Source organism: Chiloscyllium plagiosum, chromosome 2, assembly GCF_004010195.1.
Source record: "Chiloscyllium plagiosum isolate BGI_BamShark_2017 chromosome 2, ASM401019v2, whole genome shotgun sequence".
In the NCBI taxonomy this organism is placed as follows: Eukaryota; Metazoa; Chordata; class Chondrichthyes; order Orectolobiformes; family Hemiscylliidae; genus Chiloscyllium; species Chiloscyllium plagiosum.
Window position 1 is genome coordinate 119,157,897 of NC_057711.1, and position 20,579 is coordinate 119,178,475.

General features: G+C 41.5%; 1 protein-coding gene across 4 annotated transcripts in view; it reads right to left on the reverse strand.

Annotated features, from left to right (window-relative positions):
• The window catches only part of LOC122563501 (RNA exonuclease 1 homolog), an 82,208-nt gene that overhangs the window by 14,697 nt on the left and 46,932 nt on the right, over positions 1-20,579 (reverse strand). For all 4 annotated transcript variants that reach the window (XM_043717329.1, XM_043717318.1, XM_043717300.1 and 1 more), the window contains 4 exons: positions 19,135-19,208; positions 18,141-18,248; positions 12,619-12,734; positions 11,424-11,562 (listed from right to left, as the gene is read on the reverse strand). In XM_043717329.1, the coding sequence (XP_043573264.1) occupies positions 11,424-11,562; positions 12,619-12,734; positions 18,141-18,248; positions 19,135-19,208 (437 nt within the window). The remainder of the gene's footprint in view (positions 1-11,423; positions 11,563-12,618; positions 12,735-18,140; positions 18,249-19,134; positions 19,209-20,579) is intronic.

The window sequence follows — 20,579 nt, forward strand, 5'->3', positions numbered from 1 at the left end:
ATGGAGGTGTATAGGGACTGGATGTCCATCATGAAGATAAGGCATTGGGGGCTGGGGAAGCAAAAATCATGGAGGAGATGGAGGGCGTTGGTGGTGTGCCGAACATAGGTGGGGAGTTCTTGGACTAAGGGGGACAGGACAGTGTCGAGGTATGCAGATATGAGTTAGGTGGGGCAGGAGCAGACAAGGGAGGTGCAGTGGTAGTTTGGCGCACCGATCTTTACACCGCTGAAGCTAGATGCCAACTTGCCGGACCTCGCTGATGGGCAAGTTGTTGGAGGGAATCCTGAGGGACAGGACATACATGTATTTGGAAAGGCAAGAACGGATTAGAGATAGTCAACATGGCTTTGTGAATGGGAAATCATGTCTCACAAACTTGATTGAGTTTTTTGAGGAAGTAACAAAGAGGATTGATGAGGGCAGAGCAGTAGATGTGATCTATATGGACTTCAGTAAGGCGTTCGACAAGGTTCCCCATGGGAGACTGATTAGCAAGGTTAGATCTCATGGAATACAGAGAGAACTAGCCAGTTTTGGATACAGAACTGGCTCAAAGGTAGAAGACAGAGGGTGGTGGTGGAGGGTAGATTTTCAGACTGGAGGCCTATGACCAGTGGAGTACCACAAGGATCGGTGCTGGGTCCTCTACTTTTTGTCATATACATAAATGATTTTGATGAGAGCATAAGAGGTACAGTTAGTAAGTTTGCAGATAATACCAAAATTGAAGGTGTATTGGACAGCAAAGAGGGTTACTTCACATTAAAACAGGATCTTGACCAGATGGGCCAATGGGCAGAGAAGTGGCAGATGGAGTTTAATTCAGATAAATGTGAGGTGCTGCATTTTGGGAAAGTGAATTTCTGCAGGAGGTACACACTTAATGGTAAGGTCCTAGGGAGTGTTACTGAAAAAAAGAGACCTTGGAATGCAGGTTCATAGCTCCTTGAAAGTAGACTCACAGGTAGATAGGATAGTGAAAGTGGCGTTTAATATGCTTTCTTTTATTGTTCAGAGTATTGAGTACAGAAGTTGGGAGGTCATGTTGCAGCTGTGCAGGACATTAGTTAGGCCACTGTTGGAATTTTGCATGCAATTCTGGTCTCCTTCCTATCGGAAAGATGTTGTGAAACTTGAAAGGTTCAGATAAGATTTACAAGAATGTTGCCATGATCAGAAGATTTGAGCTACAGGTAGAGGCGGAACAGGCTGGCTGTTTTCCCTGGAGCATTGGAGGCTGAGGGGTGACCTTATAGAGATTTACAAAATTATGAGGGGCATGGATAGGGTAAATAGACAAAATCTTTTCCCTGGGGTTAGGGAGTCCAGAACTAGAGGACATAGGTTTAGGGTGAGAGGGGAAAGATATGAAAGAGACCTAAGGGGCAACTTTTTCACAAGGAGGGTGGTACGTGTATGGAATGAGCTGCCAAAGGAAGTGGTGGAGGCTGGTACAATTGCAACATTTAAGAGGGATTTAGATGGGTATATGAATAGGAGGGGTTTGGAGGGATATGGGCCGGGTGCTGGCAGGTGGGATTAGATTGGGTTGGGATATCTGGTCGGCATGGACGGGTTGGACTGAGGGTCTGTTTCCATGCTGTACATCTTTATGACTCTAAAAACAGTAAAGAGCATCAGTTAGCTTTGCAATGGCTCAGCTTTAATTCTGTACTAATGGCCCAATTCAGGGGCTGGTGCAAGAGCTGGATAATTGTGACATTGACATATAGGGTATTTTGCCGAGAGGTTTTGTCCTACTAAGCTGAGCTTTCTATATGTATGCTGATGAATTTCAGTTCTCCCTTATCTTTCTTGAATCTTCTGCAGTCAAATGTGATCAGGCTCATTCAACATTCAAAATATTGGGAAGAGTGAAGCCACAATTTTTACCCACGAGCAACTAATGGGCTACCAACTCCAAGTTGTCTGCCTGTCAACTGTCCAAGACTGAACCAGATCGCTCATTGACTTCTGATCCAGAAACTTGTTTCTTACCATGTATTTGTGCCATATCAATGCCATATCTTCCAACTCTTTCCATCAACTTATCTGCCATAACAGTCTGCATCTATGCCTTTGTTACTTTTGACTTTTCTTCATTCACCTTCCTAAACTTGAACCCATTCAAATCTGTGCAACCCTCAACATTCATATCAAGTCCTCTTCTCACCACTCTGTACTTACAGACGGACATCATTCCTCATTTGAAAAATTGACATTCCCAGTTCTTACGAGTCCTCACACCACCTTCGCCGCCACCTCTACCTTCCCCTCCCCCCTCCCCAAAAACAACTTTGTTTGGAACTACAACCCTTGCTTTGACAAGGCACATCCCTTTATTTTAATCATATCACTACTGGCAACCAAACCTTCAGCTACCTGCTCTGGAATTCCCCGTTTCACCTTTCTTTCTGCAAATCACTTAAGACCTATCTCCAGTTAATATTCAAAGTTTTGTTCAAATATTTCTAAATATGGTCCAGAGTTAAACTTTTTGGATTACATTAAAAGCTGTTTTATAAATACAGGTAGTTGTACTACATTGGCTGCCTATTTGGCACTTTAACATTTATTGCTCAAATCCCACTCACTCTTGAATGTAACCCATCCAGGGATATAGATAACATATCAACAAATAAGTGGGCACATGAGTATCATAAATACACTGATGCTACAAAACAAGTCAAACAAACTATACTTACAACAAATTCAAGTGTCAGCTAAGTAGGGTAATATTGTCAGCAACTTAACCATGGTTTTCCTTTTAAAAAAGGAACTAAAAGCTAACACCAAGCTTTCAGTGTAATTCAAATGTCGTCTAATTTCAAATAATAGCTCTGATTTTAACTACTATCTTTTTGTGACCCAACCACTTGTTTTCATTAAACATTCAATGTTGAAACTTTCTTCTGCCAGGGCAAAGATGGTTTTCTTTTGTTAATCATAAAAAGCGAGTCATCAGGCTGAGTTAACAAGCACTCAGTTTAAGCTAAACACAAAGGTCTCACTTGAAAACTGCTCATCCTCTGATCCTCGCACCTATAAGGAGGCTTTTGTTGAACAATAACTCATTGCATTATCTCTGGAGATTCCCGGACAAATCCACCTACTCAAGTGTTTGATAAATCCTGTGATCCCTTTAGATTTCAAACTGAAGTGGATTAAATCTGTCAAAGTATCACTAGATTTTTAAATGCTTACAATTTATTACATACGCAGTACAACTATAAAAATAGCATTTCTACATTTGGCTGTGGTGTGTAGTTCCTGATAAAAATGCATAAATATAATTGCAATCATGTTCTCATTGAATTAATCTATTGGATACTTTGATGTATTGAAAAAAAAATTCAATGATTGGGTCTGGGTTAAAATAAGCTGTTTATATGGGAGAATATTTGGTCACTGGCAGCAAGTCTTACAACCATGTCAACAGAAATCAAACCCCTTAGAAATTCAGGGAGGATGCCAGCTAAGAATTTTCAATGTCTCAACTCAATGGTATCCAACATGACAGAGTCTATAGAGGAAATCTTTACCTGTAAAAGCAAACTATAAACAAGTTAAATTAAAAACAGAGCTAATATTGCATTGGATAACAAAAAAACCTCAGTAAGTTCACCATAAAGGAGCGAAGAGGCACTAGAATCTCTCCATGGGCACTATATTTTAAAACAGAGTTAAGGAGAAACTTCAGCCAAAAAGTGGTGAATCTATGGAATTCATTGCCACAGAAGGGTGTGGAGGCCAATTATTGAGTATATTTAAGACTGAGGTGGATAGCTTCTTGAGGGTCAAGAGGTTCAAGGGTTAGGGGGAGAAATCAGGAGAATGGAGTTGAGAAACTTAGCAGCCATGACTGAATGGCCTAATTTCTGCTCCTATGTCTTATATTTCTGATGGACAGAGACAGATTAAGCTGTACTCAAAGAACAAGGAATTCAAATAAAATTAGCATCACCCCGCCCCAAACCCTTGCATATGTTACACTAAGTGCATAGGCAGCATGGACAAGAAACAGTGGTTAGCAGCACTTGCAGGAATGTTTGGTCATCAGCAATTGAGAACAGGTTGCAAATTTACAAGATCCAAGAACGTGTGGAAAGAATGCCTTTATACTTCAGAATTTCAACATGATAGTTATACTTCTAACAAAAGCATTCTCAAAGACAGTTGAGCAACATAGCACTGAATAAAGACTGTTCTCAAACCTATGTAATTGACCGGAGTACATTGAAGTAAGTTTACCCATGTAATAGGTGAACATTGTTCTAAAACTATTCTGTTTAAGCTTTGTGCAGATCAGATGGACAAGGCTCAGTTCTATTTCATCTACGATTATAGGTTTAGGTCTCTGGAGAAGGGTTCAAATGTACTGCGGGTACACAAAATCTCACCATCAATTCAAGGCTGGACAGTTTTCATAATTCTTACTAAGAACTTTGCATTATTTACTGTTTACCTCTACTCACCAAAATCTGATCTTCACGAATTATGACATTAAACTCAAACAAAAAAATGCAAAAATTCCTCGTTCAGTATCATAACAGGCATGAGGATAGAGTTAAAGAAGCCACAGATCTTTTTACAGAAAGTGATCATTTTAGCCCACAAAACCAAAGGTAGCATGATAATGAGCAAGTTGGACTTTTTAAATCCATAGTTTCAAAAAAACCTTGAAAATCCTCGAAGGATACCCAAGTTTTGTTGCACCCTCCCTTTTCCCAATCTATTGCTGTTCAGATAATCATCCATCTGTTTTTACTACCAGTGTGGATAACCTGTCAATTATCCACATTATATTAATCTGCCATGCATTTGCCCAATCATTGAACCTGTCCAAAATTACCAAGACATCTTTGTCGCAGCCTCAGTTTACCCTCCCATCCAATTCTCGGTCATCTGGAAAACTTGAGATATGACATTTAGTTCTTTCATCTAAATCACTTGCACTTGCTAATCTCTTATGAAAAGGACCTTGTTGAAAGTCTTCTGAAAGTCCAAGTTATCATGTACTGGGTCCCCCTTATCAACGTTAGAGTCACATCCTCAAAAGATTCCAGGAGGTTTGTCAAGCATAATTTCCCCTTTGGTAAATCCAGGCTGACTTAGTCCAATCCTGAGACTAAGTTCTCACTATTAAAGCTTTCATGATTGATCTTATTTTTGCTCGTGATTTCAGTTAAAACCAATCTATAATTCATCATCTTTTTCCCTACTTCCCTTTTTTTTCTATAAAGGGAAAATCACAGGAGCTACCCTCCAATACATAGCAATTGTTCCAGACTCTAAAATCTGGAAAGATGACAACATATTATTTCTAGGACCATTTTCTCAAGTACTCTGGGATGTGGATTTTCAGGTCCTTAGGATTTCTCAGCTTTTAATCCAATCAATTTCCCCAACACTATTTTCCTATTAATACTGACTTCTTTCAGATCCTCTCTAAGTGGATCCATTGTTTTCCAACATTTTCAGGACATCTGTGCCCGCCTTTGGGAAAGCAGAACCAAAATGTATTTAAACGGTCAGACAATTTTCTTCACCATTTCAGACAGCAAGGGACCCAACATTTGTTTTCATTAATATTTTTCTTCACATACCAATAGAAGCTTTTACAAGTCAGTGTTCCCCACAAGCTCACTCTCGCACTCTATTTCCCCACTTCCCTCTTAATCCTTTCATTCTCCTTTATTGAAATCCGAACTTCAATCCTCAGGTCTGCTGTTTCTATTTAGTCAAGATGTCAGCCCCTTCCCTTGGAGATCATACTGTACCCAATTTCCCTTAATAGGTGACAGTTGGGCCACTTTTTTTCTGGTTTTATTTTTGCGGGGAGAAAGTAAGGACTGCAGATACTGGAGGTCAGAGTCAAAAAGTATGGCACTAGCAAAGCATAGCTGGTCAGGCAGCATTCAAGGAGTAGGAGAGTCAATGTCTCGAACATAAGCTCTTCATCAGGATTGTGAAGAGGTTATGCTTGAAACGTCGACTCTCCTGCTCCTGAGATGCTGCCTGGCTGGCTGTGCTTTTCCAGCGCCACACATTGAGACACTGGTTTTATTTTTGCTCCAGTCAGGAATAAACGAAAGGCCTATACCACAAGCATTGATTTGCAAGTGACTACTTTACAAATGGTGAAGAATAAGCAATTATCCATTTGTTTAAATTTACTTAATCAGGGCACAGAAATTGTTTCCATTTCAATAACAGATACAGTATATGCAAATAATATTGGATTTGGTGTCAGAATTTTGTAATTACTAACAGAAATAGCAGTTTAAAATTCATGGAACACAACTCTGGATACGAAAATGGTTAAGTTATTTAGGAATTACAAGATGCACATCCTGCATAGGTAATCAGGAAATGGAAAGCTTTAAATAGGTGAAATAATTAAAGGTAGATTAAAATTTTGATGCCATACATTGTTTCATTTAATTGGTTTTGAGGTATTTTAGGTGTAGAGGTGTTTAGGTGTTGGCTTCAGTCCATTTTGGATTATCAGAAGTTAATGTGGAAAATGACTCAAATTAGAGCTCAACCTCATTACCAAGGGGCTCTTTCCCCCACTAAAAAAAAGTGCAAGTTTTTTCCATCCCCACTTGACCAGAAAATAAATTTCCAGAATCTATACTAGGTCCAAGACGATATACCATATCAGATAAAATCATTAACAAGCCATACAAACACTACACATCTTTTTTCATTGGGATTGGGATCAGGAGGGTGCAGGACGAAAACAGAGGCATTTTGTTTTAAAAAAAAGTTATACATGGGAACTGCTGACTGGCCACAATTTATTAGTTACCCTTGACAGAGTGGTGAGCTGCCTTCTTGAATTATTGCTGTCCATGTGCTGTAGGTAGACCCACAATGCCCAATGGGAATTCCAGCATTTTAATTAAGACACAAAGAATGGTGATATATTTGCAGGTCAGGATGGTCAGTGGCCTGGCATACCCATAAGAGGTAGGAGCAAAATTAGGCCATTTTGCCCATTGAGCAGCTTTGCCATTCAATCATGGCTAGATCTCAAGCTCCCCATAATACTTGATCCCCATACCAATCAAGAACATCCATCTCAATGACTTGGCCTCCACAGCCTATGCAATGAATTCCACAGATTAACCACCCCTAGATAAAGAAATTCCTGAAGTCTATTCTAAAGGGTCATCCCTTAACAGAGGCTGTGTCCTCAGGTTCTAGTCTCTTCTACTAGAGGAAACATCTTTCCCACTTCCATTCCATCCAGGCCTGAGGGTTCTTTAAGTTTCAATCCCATCATTCTAAACTTCAGTACAGACCACGTCTTCACTCCTTATATGAGCCCTTCAACCCTGGGATTATTGTAAAGCACGTCTGGACTTCCCTCCAACACCAGCATATCCTACCTTAGATATGGGGCCCAAAACTGTCCAATACTCCAAATATAGTCTGACCTGAGCCTTGTACTGCGAGTCAGGTTTATCTGATAGTGTAATTGAACCCTCTTTAAAAGGAATGCTAACATTGTACTCTCCTTCCTAACCACGAAATGAACCTGCACATTAACCTAGGGAATCCTGAACTAGGACTCCCAAGTCCTTTTGTGCTTCAGATTTCCAATGCATTTCCCTGCTTAAAAGCTAGTCCATACCTCTATTCTTACCTCATTTCCCTGCATCATATTCCATTTGCCATTACTTTGCCAACTCTCCTCTATTGTCCAAGTCCTTTTGTAGCTCCTCCTCCCCCCCCACCCCACCGTTTCAACACTTTTGTTCTTCTGCCTGTCATGTTTGCTGATGACAATGTTCCCAGCTCCTTTCTCCAGATTGTTAATGTCTAGCACAAATAGTTGTGGTCTTAAAACAGACCTTCAGAACTCCACTAGTCATCTCCACGAGCTGCCATCTTGAAAAAGACCTATTTTTCCCTGCACTCTGGCTGACAGACAAAAAACAAGCAATCTTCTGTCCATGCCAGTATGTTTCCCCAACATGGGCTTTTAATTCATTAAGCAGGCTCCTATACAGCATCTTGTCAAAGATCTTCTGATAATCCAAGTAGATTACATCCACTGGCTCTCCTTTACCCAGCTTGCATGTTACCTCAAATGAATTCTAACAGATTTGTCAGGCACAATCTTCCCTTGACAACGCTGTGCTGATTCCATCCTATTTTACTAGGCACTTCCAAGTATTTGACAATTTTGTACTAAATAACTGATTCAAAAATCTTACCAATGCCAGGCTAACTGGCCTATAGTTTCCTGTCTTCTGCTTCCCTCCCTTCATAAAGAGGGGTATTATATTAGCCATTTTCCAGTCCTCTGGTATTTATTCTCCTTGTAGATGGAAGTGGCGGCAGGTTTGAAGGATCTTTGTAAGAATCTTTGGTGAATTTATGCTGCTTCTACAAGATACATTACAGAGTGTCCTATAGGGCAGTAGTGATGGACTGAGCAAGCACTTGTAGATGTGGCACAAATCAAGCAGGCTGCTTTGTCCTCAATAGTGTCAAGCTTGTGTGTTGTCAAAGATGCATCCATCCAGGCAAGTGCAGAGCATTCCATCATACTCCTGACTTGTGCCTTGTAGATAGTAGGCAGGATTTGGAGAGTTAGGGGAGTTACTCAGCACAGTATTCCTAGGGCTTTCGCAACCACTTTGTGTGGAGTCCAGTTGAGTTTCTGGTCAATGGTGATCCTAAGGATGTTGATATGGGGAATTCAGTGATGATAACACCACTGAAGATCAAGGGTGGTGGTTAGATTGCCATTTATTGAAGATGGCCATTGCCTGACACGTGTGCCACTTGTCATCCCAACCCTAGATACTGTCCAGATCTTGCTGTATTTGAAAAAAGGAACTGTTTCGGTATCATAGTATTCACAAGTGGTACAAATAACATTGGCTGCACAACATCCCCACTTTTGTCTTTATGGCAGAAGGATGTTCATTGATGAAGCAGCCAAAGATAGTTAGGCTGATGAACACCTGCAATTATGTCCTACAGCTGAGATGACAGACTAAAAACTACCCTCCTATGAGCTAAGTATGACTCCAACCTGCAGTTTGCCCCAATACCCAGTGATTCTAGTTCTACTAGAGCTCCTTGATGCCACGCTCATTCAATGTAGCCTTGATGTCAAGGGCTGTCACTCGCACCTCACCTCGGGAATTCAACTCTTTTCTCCATGCTTGAACCAAGACTGTAAAGTAGTCAGGAGTTGAGTAGCCCTGGCAAAATCCAAACTGGGTATCAGTGAGGTTATTGCTCAGATGCTACTTAATAATACTGTTGATGATATCTTAGGTCACTTCATTGATGATAGAGTGAACTGATGGGGAGCTAATTGGTCATATTGTGTTGGTCCTGTACAAGACATATCTGGGTAGATTTCTACACTGTCAGGTAGATGCCAGTGTTCTGGAGTGCAAGTATTTGGTATTATTACTGGAATATTGTCAGGACCCATTGCCTTTGCAGGATCTGTAACTCCAAGCATTTCTGATCACATGGAGTGAATTGAATTGGCTGAAGATTGGTATCTGTGATGCTGGGGATCACTGGAGGTGGCATGATACATCATCTACCTGGGCTCTTCTGTCTAAAAAGATTGCACCAAGTGCTTCATCTTATCTTTTGCAATGATAGTTGGCCTCTTCAATCATTCAGGATAGGGTTAATTGTGGAGTCTACACCTCCAGTGAGTTGTTCAATTGTCCATAACCATTCCTGACTGGATGCAGCAGGATGACAGAGCTTAGATCTGATCTATTGGTAGTGGTATTTCTCAATTCCATTTATCACTGTAGTACTGTTGTTTGGTGGCTTCACTAGGTTGACACCCCATCTTCAGGTATGCCTGGTGCTGCTCCTGGCATACCCTCCTGCACTCTCCACTGAATGAGGATTAATCTCCAGGCTTAATGGTAATGACAGTGGGGTATATGCTGGGCCATGAAATTACAGATTGCGCTCAAGTACAATTCTGCTACTAGTAGCTCACAGCATGTCATGGATGCCCAGTCCTAAATTACTCAATTTGTTCAAAGTCTGTCCCATTAAGCACAGTGATGGTGCCACAGAACATGTAGGGTATTCTCGATAACTCTTCAGAGCTTAAGTGAAGTGTGGAGGGGACAGCATTTATGTTTAGTTTGGGAGAGGTGGGAGTAATTGGTGCAGGGTGCTGATGGAGAAAAGATGTTGATAGTTCAGATTAAGTGTTCAGATTGTGAGAATGGCACAATCGCGTGTCTCATGCCAGACTTGAAAGAATAGTAAGTGGAATGAAAGGGGGAAGGGGAGGATATGATAAGCTAAAAAAGAAAAATGAAATGGGAATTGGTTGACAATGTAAAAAGGTATTGAACCTCACATTAGCGCCAGAAGAATGTAAAGTGCCTAGTCTGAAAAGATGTTGTTCCTCCAGTTTGTGCTGTTTCACTGGAACACTGCAGCATGCCAAGGGCAGACAAGTGCACATTAAAATGACCAGCTACTGGAAGGTCGGGGTCCTGTTTGCATGCACACCACAGCCATTCTGCAAAGTGGTCACCCAGTCTGTATCTGGTTTCTCCAGTGTAGAGGAGGCCACATTGGGAGCAGTGTATACAAAAGATTGGAGGAGGTACAAGTGAAATGCTGCTTTACGTGGAGAGCCAGTTTAGACCCTTGGATGGTGAACATGTGAAAATGGAACTTTGTCTCCACAAGGACTGTGCAATGTTCACTGTTACCAATAAGGTCACGGACAGATGCATCTGCAGCTGGCAGATTGGCAAGGATGACGTTAATTGTTTTTCCCTCATTAGTTCCCTAACCACCTGCCACATCATGGAAAGTTAAAAATAAGTTGTCAAAGCTCAGCAGTTCTGACAGCAGTTGTGGAGAGAAGTCAGTTAACTTTTCAGGTTGAGCAACCCTTCCTTAGAGCTGGTAGTAGTGAGAAAAAAGTTGGACCTTACCCTACCCCACATACCAGGTCTTGTTCATCACTTGGTCTGCTATTACACACAACCCATTGTTAACCACTAATTATCCCCATTAATAGCTATTTATCCTCCCAAGCTGATAGTTATCCTCTCCTTTGTCTGTCCAACTGTTCTTCTCTCTTTGGGGTCTATCCCCAGCTATTGTTTATTCTTACCCTGCTCCCTCTACCTTATCTTCTGCATAAAAACCAACTTTTTCTGAGCTGCCATCAATTCTGGAGAGCACTTGCTGGGCCTGAAATGTTAGCTCTGCTTTCTCTCCACAGATACTGCCAGACTTGCTGAGCGTTTCCAACAGTTTGTCGTTTCTGATTTCCAGCATCCAGAGTTCTTTCAGTTTAAAATAAATTGTCAATATTGGACACAAGATCAAAAAAAAAAATCTTCAAAAAGCAAGTTCTTCAATTTCACTGCAATGGAAAAAAATCTTACCTTCAGTGCAAGCAAGTCTTTGTCCAAACTATGGCCAATCAAAATGGTGTCAGCACTGAACATGGTCAGTAATGCCGAATGAACATCAGAACGAGTTGTTTTTGCATTCATCACGTCCTCTCGAGTCACACCAGAAAACCTAGTTTCAAAATTTAAGACTGATCAGAAACAATTATAAACAGCCAATTGTTAACCAAAATGTACATGTTTGTTTTGATAGGGTGGGGGAGCAAATTGCAAGATCGGATGAGCTTTTAATTACATAATTTTAATGAAGTTATTTACAAAGGATTTATTATTTCATTAAAATATGGCTGTTCCTTCAGTATTGTGAAGTGTTACTAATTAATGCAAAAAATCAACCAAGTTTGAGTATAAATACATAAAACTTACTGGAGAGAGACAGGTTACCAGAGATTTCTGTTCCAAACAATTGAGCAATGTCATTTGTAGACTTCCACGCTAAGAGATACCAGATACATAGGCTGTATGCCCTGGTGATTGACTGATCAAAACAGCAGCCTTTGCTTCATCCTATCAGGCTGAGTACAAACTGTACTAAATCAGCCTACACTTGCAAACCCAAATCCTAAAACATATTTCCTTCATCAAGCAGCACTCAACCACTGTGTGCCAATAGCTACATTAATCACCAATTTAAAGATGATCAGTTGAGCTCACAATATGGCTTAATTAAGCTTGCTAGGAATAATGTACATTCCTTTATGAGGATTTCTTCTGTTCTGTCTAAATAAAGAAATTCATTCAAGCCTGTAATTATTTTTGCATTATCCAGGAACTGGGAACTACTTATTCCAAGGCAATACCTTGGCCAGAGTCAATGGCTGGCTAATTAGCATCCTTTTCTCCTTTGGTATAAAAGTTGTAATGATGGTTTGAAATTTAGCTTCTTTGTATTTAGCCTGATGAGCAAAAGATGAGAAATCTTTGGCAACATGTTTCTCCTAGCAGCAATATTGAAGTTCTATGCTACAAAGCAACATTTTGAATACGTTATTTCATTCTTTTGATTTGAAAATAATTTTATTCTCATTCAACTCCATTCTTCCAGCGCACTTTTGGGATCAATGTTGGCTTTTTAATAAGTTAAAATGCAATTAATCTGGCAACGTTTGGGTAGTTATTTCATCTATTAAAAGATGAATAGAAGTAATATACACAAATGATTACTTACCTAGTGTTGAAATCAATCACTTCATTGTCAGGTTTAACAAACACATCATAAACCACTTCAAGATTGGCACTGATCACACTTACATGAGAAAGTGCTCCTCCTTGCTTAGTGTAGCACTAGAATTGGAAAGAGTGGTATTCAACTTTTCCAGCAAGATCAGAGTTCAACCAACACTTCTATTCATTTCAAGATCAACTATCTTTAAAAAGCACGAACAGGAACAGACCATTCAGCCCCTCCCATTCAAATACAATCATGGATAATTCAACATTCTTCACATTTTCTTGTCCTTTCCCCATAACCCACAACTCCACTACTGATCAAGAATCAAGAATCAGTGTTGGGGCCGCAGCTGTTCACATATATTAATGATCTGGATGAAGAGACTGGGGGCATTCTAGCGAAGTTTGCCGATGATACAAAGTTAGGTGGACAGGCAGGTAGTACTGAGGAAGTGGGGAGGCTGCAGAAGGATCTAGACAGTGTGGAAGAGTGGTCCAGGAAATGGCTGATGGAATTCAATGTGAGCAAATGCGAGGTCTTGCACTTTGGGAAAAAGAATGCAAGCATGGACTACTTTCTAAACGGTGAAAAAATTCGTAAAGCCAAAGTACAGAGGGATCTGGGAGTGCTAGTTGAGGATTCTCTAAAGGTAAACCTGCAGGTTGAGTCCGTGATTGAGAAAGCGAATGCAATGTTGTCATTTATCTCAAGAGGGTTGGAATATAAAAGCTCCGTTGTGCTACTGAGACTTTATAAAGCTCTGGTTAGGCCCCATTTGGAGTAGTGTGTCCAGTTTTGGTCCCCACACCTCAGGGAGGACATACTGGCACTGGAGCATGTCCAGCGGAGATTCACACGGATGATCCCTGGAATGGTAGGTCTAACATACGAGGAACGGCTGAGGATCCTGGGATTGTATTCATTGGAGTTTAGAAGATTAAGGGGAGATCTAATAGAAACTTACAAGATAATACATGGCTTGGAGAGGGTGGACGCTAGGAAATAGTTTCCGTTAGGCGAGGAGACTAGGACCCGTGGACACAGCCTTAGAATTAGAGGGGGTGAATTCAGAACAGAAATGCGGAGACATTTCTTCAGCCAGAGAGTGGTGGGCCTGTGGAATTCATTGCCGCAGAGTGCAGTGGAAGCTGGGATGCTAAATATCTTCAAGTCAGAAATTGATAAATTCTTGATGTCACAAGGAATTATGGGCTACGGGGAGAATGCGGGTAAGTGGAGTTGAAATGCCCATCAGCCATGATTGAATGGTGGAGTGGACTCGATGGGCCGAATGGCCTTACTTCCGCTCCTATGTCTTATGGTCTCAGCCTTAAAATGCACATAGAGAGCCATGAGGCAGAGTCCTATGGCAACAAATTCCAAAGACACTCAACTATGAGAGAAGCAATTCCTCATCTCCTTGGGTTTGGTATCAGGGTGAATTTTTAAAACATTTATTCACTCACGAGAGCTGCTTGTTGCCATTCATTGCTCATCTCAACTTGCCCTTGAGAAGGGAAGCTGTGAGCTACCTTCTTGAACTGCTGCATTCCACATGCTAAAATCCAACCCATGGCATCCTGAGGGAGGAGAGTCCAGGATTTTGACTCAGCCATATTGAAGGAACTGTAATATATTTCTAAGTCAGAATGGAGTGTGGCATGGAAGGCAACTTACAGATGGTGCTCGCATTTACCCGCTGCCCTTGTCCTTCTAGATGGACATGGTCATGAGTTTGGAAGGAGCCAAGGATCTTGGACTTTCTGCATCTTGTAGATAGTGCAGTCTGCTGCTGAGCAGTGGTGAAAGGAGTAGCTGCTTGTAAATGTAGTGCCAATAAAGTGGACTGCTTCTTTCTGAAGGGCTCAAGGAGAGTTCAGGCCCGAAACAGATTTTCCCGCTCCTCGGATGCTGCCTGACCTGCTGCGTTTTTCCAACATATTCTCAACTCTGCTCTCCAGCATCTGCAGACCTCACTGTCTCCTTGTTCTGAATGGTGTCAAGCTCGAGTGTTGTTGGAGCTGCAGCCATGCAGGCTAGCAGGGAATATATCACAATCATGAATTGTCTTGTCGATGAACAGGTTTTGGGGAGTCGGGAATGGAGCTACTTGCCTCAGCATTCCTAACCTCTGACCTGCTCTCGTTGAAAGTCTTATGTGGCCAGTTCTGTTTCTGGTCAATGGCAACTTGCAGGATGTTGATAATAGGGGATTCAGTGATAGTAACACCATTGAATGTCAAGGGACAGTGGTTAGACTGCCTCAATTGAGATGGTCATTGCCTGGCATTTGCATGGCACAAATGTTACTTGCCACTTGTCAGCTCAAGCCTGGACATTGTCCAAATATACCAAGACCTGGGCATGGTCAGCTTCAGTATCTGAGAAGTCGTGAATGGTGCTGAGCATCCCCACTTCTTATGATGGGAAAAAGGTCATTGATGAAGTAACTGAAGATTATTGGACCTAGAACATTAACCTGAGGACCTTCTGCAGAGATGCTCTGCAGCAATGACTGACCTCCCATCAACCAATGATCTTCCTATGTGCCAGGTATGACTCCAGCCATTGGGGAGTTTGTTGCCTGATTCTCACATATTCCAATTTTGCTCAGGATCCTTGATGCCATGCTTATTCAAATGCAGCCTTGCTGTCACTTCACCTCTGGAATTCAGCTCTTTTGACCACGTTTGAACTAAGGTTGTAATGAGGCCAGGAGCTTAGGTGACCCTGGTGAAACCCAAACTGGGCATCACTGAGCAAGTGCTGCTTGATACCACTGTTGATGACACATTTAAACACTTTATTGATGACAGACTCATGGGACTATAATTGGCCAGGGTGGATTTGTCCTGCCTTTTGCATAGAGGACATACCTAGGCAATTTTTCACGTTGTTAGGTAATGCCTGCATTGTCACTGCCTGGAACAGCTTGGCTAGGCGAACAGCAAGTTCTGCAACCCAAGCCTTCACTACTATTGCTGGAATATTGTCAAAGTCTTTGTGACTGCCTCTAACTGTTGCTTGACATCTCACGGATTGAATCAAATTGGCTGAGGACTGGTATGTGATGCTGGGAACCACTGGAGGGGGAAGATGGATCAACCATTTGGCACTTCTAGTCGAAGATTACCTCAAATTCTTCAGCCTTCATTTTTACTCTGAAGTGTTGAGCTCTACCATTGAGGAAGGGGGGTATGTGAAGCCACCTCCTCTAGTGAGTCATTTGCCTGCCCATCATTCACGATTGGATGTGCCAGGACTGTAGAATTTAGATCTAATCAGTTAGTTGTGGGATTGCTTAGCTCTGTCTAGCACTTGCTGCTTTTGCTGTCAGGCATGCAAGTTGCTGTGTGGTGGCTTTACCAGGTTGACACATCTTCAAGTATGCCTGGCGCTCCGGACATGCCCTGCTGCACTCTCCATTGAGCCAGTGTTGATCCCCTTGCTTAATGGTAACATGGGAAATGTGCTGGGCCATAAGATTGCAGATCATGGAGTCCAATTCTGCTGCTTTGGATGGCCCACAGTGCCTCTTTGATGAGCAGTCTTTAGATGCTAGATCTGTTTGAATTCTATCCCATTTAGCACAGTGATAGTGTTAATCAACACAATGAATTGTATTCTGTGTGAAAGTGGGACTTGCCTCTGCAAGGACTGTGCGGTGGTCACTCTTATTGATACTGTAATGACCGGATACATCAACAGTTGGCAGATTGGTAAGGATCAGGTAGTCCTTTCCCTTATTGATGCCCTCATCACCTGTAGCAGACGCAACCTAGCATCAAGGTCCTTTCAGACCAAATCATTGCAATCACTGTGCTGCTGCTGAAACATTCTTGGTGGGTGGATATGGAAATCCTCCACCCAGAGCACATTTTGTAAACTTGCCACCCTCAGTCCTTTCTTAGTGTTGCTCAACATGAAGTAGTACTAATCCATTAGCCAAGGGAGGATAGTACATGGTACATCAGCAAGAGCTTTCCTTGTCTATGTTTAACCTGAAACCACGAGACTTCAGGAGGAATGGGTCAATGTTGAGGAATACCAGCACATCTCCCTCCAGATTGGATACCACTATGCTGCCATCTTTGCTGGGACAGGACATATCCAGTGATTGTGACAGTGGTGTCATCAGGGACAGTCATACTGAGGGAATCGTACCTCACAGACAACAGACTGTCATCACTTCATTAGTCTAAAACAGCTATGCTAATTTTAGTGCTACTCACCAGATAGTGGTGAGGATGACTTTGCTGATCAAAGTCATTGTCTTTACTCATTCGTCAGTCGATGCCAGGCAGACCATAGTTTTATTTCTTTGTTCGGACTTCATAGGGATCAATTCACACGGAGTGCTCACTAGGCCATTTCAGAGGGCAGATGAAAGTCAACCATTTTGTTGGAGTCTCATATTTGGAGTCACATGGAGGCCAAACCAGGTAAGAATGGCAGATTGCCTTCCCTAAAGTGACATTATTGAGCCAGATAGGCTTTCCTAACCATTGACAATAATTCCATGGTCATCAGTAGATTCTTAATTCAAGAATTTTATTGAATTCAAATTCTACCATCTGCCAACATGAGATTCAAATCTAGGTTTCTGCAACATTTGTCAAGTTTGTGGATGAATTATCAAGTGATAATACTTTCCCACAATAGAGTCATAGAGTTATAGAGATGTGCAGCATGGAAACAGACCCTTCGGTCCAACCCGTCCATGCCGACCAGATATCCCAACCCAATCTAGTCCCACCTGCCAGCACCCGGCCCATATCCCTCCAAACCCTTCCTATTCATATACCCATCCAAATGCCTCTTAAAATATTGCAATTGTACCAGCCTTCACCACATCCTCTGGCAGCTCATTCCATACACGTACCACCCTCTTGCCCCTTAGGTCTCTTTTATATCTTTCCCCTCTCACCCTAAACCTATGCCCTCTAGTTCTGGACTCCCCGACCCCAAGGTAAAGACTTTGCCTATTTATCCTATCCATGCCCCTCAATTTTGTAAACCTCTATAAAGGTCACCCCTCAGCCTCCAACGCTCCAGGGAAAACAGCCCCAGCCTGTTCAACCTCTCCCTGTAGCTCAGATCCTCCAACCCTGGCGACATCCCTGTAAATCTTTTCTGAGCCCTTTCAAGTTTCACAACATCTTTCCAATAACGATAGGAAGAGAAACCATTGATAAAACTATTCTTGGTCAACAGACAGATTATATTACAAAATTGAGACAAGACGACAGAAAGGAAAAAGAAAACATGAGTCACAATAAGAGAATGTGACTCATGAATTTGATCAAAACAGTTCAATATTGTAAGAGACAAGTATAGATGGATTACTGATGTCACAAGTTAAATATGCAAATGAACGTGGACATTCACACTTAAGCTATATTGCTGCGTTATAGTTACAATGCTTCGACTATTAAAGGTAATGTCAGACTGACCAAAACTTATCAGAGCCCAGAAATTCTGAAATAATTGTTGCATGTGAAGCTTCCAATTTTACTTACCAATTCAGAGTTCACTGCATAAACACCAGGATTCCCATCAAGCGGGAGCAGTTTAAGGGAAGTCTTCACAAAGCCATTAAGGTTCTCTTTTTGATTGTAGACATGTAACTGTACAAGGGAAACAGCTGATAATTAACACCAAAACTCAAGCCATTTTATTTGGTGCTTTGGTCCAAGATTCAGTAAAATATTAATGAGAGAAAGTGTGAATGAAGCTGCTTCAGTATGCATTCTCCCTTACCATGTTTATTGAACATCAATGCATTAAAGCATGTGAATTAATAAACTTCTTAATTTCCATGTTACTGCTACAATGAGTAGGATATTATTCATTCAGAGCCAAGGGTTCAAGGTAATATCTAACGCGGCTCAAGCTAAATAATTCTTACAAAGAGCTGTGGAGGATCACGAGAGAACAGGGTACAAAATGGGGGACTGGCCAGATGTGTGTTGGAACTGTGAAGTCTGGAGATAACAAAGGCATACATAAGGGTTTCTGCAGCAAGTAGGCTGCAGAAGGACCAGAGATGAATAATGTTGTATAATTCCTCCATATAAGTAGTACGTGGTCAGAACTTAGCTCAATATCAATGTTGACAAAAGTTTGTGAATGCTCTGGGTTAGTCTACAGTACCAGAGAGAGAGAGGGGCAGCGAGTGGCCAGACAATGGAACTGGAGGTGGGTGCTGAAGATCATGGTTTTTTCCTTGCCAGTGCTTTCATGGGTGGAGGAAATTTTGAATCATCCAAACCTGTATGCCACACATGCAAGGCTGGTAACAGAGGCAGTGGAGGGTTTGAGAGTTGCTTGTTAAAGGAAAGGTATGGCTGGCTGTTAAGTGTGCAAATTTCTCACAGCTGCCTTCAGAATTGGACTTGTTGTCGTGGATTATCAACATTTACGTTTTCTTAAAATAATTCAGATAGAACAGAAAATTCCTACCCAAAGCTGCAGAAAGAGGCCCAATAGCAAATTGATTTGTTTTCAAAATACCTTAGCAAGCTGACATCCAACAGAGCCCAAGGATCCTCCACAGCAACTGTATCGAGCATCCCATCCACCAGAGACTGGAATTGAACATGGTTTAGTATAGCTAATCACTCAACTTAAAGCAGATTTTAAAATTAAATAACTAAGTCACAACTATACAAAATTGTGTCCTAGGATTGATAATCGGAGAATGGAGATGTTTTGTTCAGTGTTACAAGAATGTTTAGCTCCGAAGAATGTCATCATATTGGGAGAATATTGATAAATATCAAAGGGAAGAAATCAAGGATAAGCTTGAATTGAATTGGCTTTGTCTCACGAGTACTATGAAAAGTTTACAAGTCACACTTACATCACCATCCTAGGTACAAAAAAGGTATCTTGGTACAGATTCTCGAGTGGTTAATATTGGAGAGATTGGAAAGCCATGACAGACTGGGCTGAAAGAAAATTGGTAATCAACGACCTTCAAAAGAGGTATGAATTAGTGAAGAAGGGTGCGATCACAAATAAAGTGAACTGTCCCGTAACTGTGTAAGGATAAAGCAGAAATGCCAACTAGTCGGTTTTTAAAAACAAAAAAAGGCTGGGAGTACAAAATTGGGTGTAGAACAACATGAGACGTGTTATCAAAGCTTTTCTGCTATCTTACACGTCAGAACAGATACAAGAATGTCAAGCTTCAAAAGGAAGATTATTCATACTGCATACGTACAAGGGTGCTGATTACTCAAGGCAATATAAAATCAGAATATTGAGGGAGCTTTTGCCCAGCCCTCCCAATTTGTTGTTTAAAAAAGGTACAATGAGTGGACATTATTTTCTTGCAGAGAACTGGTCCCAGAAAAATGAACATCTAAAACAAGCAAGAGTAGGTTATTCAGCCCATTGCTTTGTCATGCAACAAGATCAGGGCTGGTCAGATTGTAACCTCAAGTCCACGTTACTGCCTACCAAAAAGAACCTTTTATCCCCTACTTTAACAAGCCTTTATCCACCTGTCATAAATATCTAAGAACTGCCTGCCATACCTTTTCAGGTCGGGAACTCCAGAGATTCCCGTTCCACAAAGTACCTACGGCTTAAAAATTCATTGAAAAAAAAAGTAAAAGCAACCAAGTTCTAGATTATCCCATAAGAAATGTTCCCTCCATACCCACCCTGTCAAGATCCCCCAGGAACTTGTTTCCAGTCAAGTCACCTCTTGCCTGCTCAACCTACATGAGGGCATTTCATTCCAGGTATTAATATGGGAAACTTTCTCTGAATCGCTTCCAAGGCATGTACACGCTTCCTAAGCTAATATGACCAGTATTGAGCATAATATTCCAACGTGGGTTCACAGATGCCTGGCATTAACTGATACACAACCTCAAATCAATTCTACCCAGAATAAATGGCAGTTAGCTTTCCTGATTATTTTCTGTATCTGCATATTGGGCAGCACA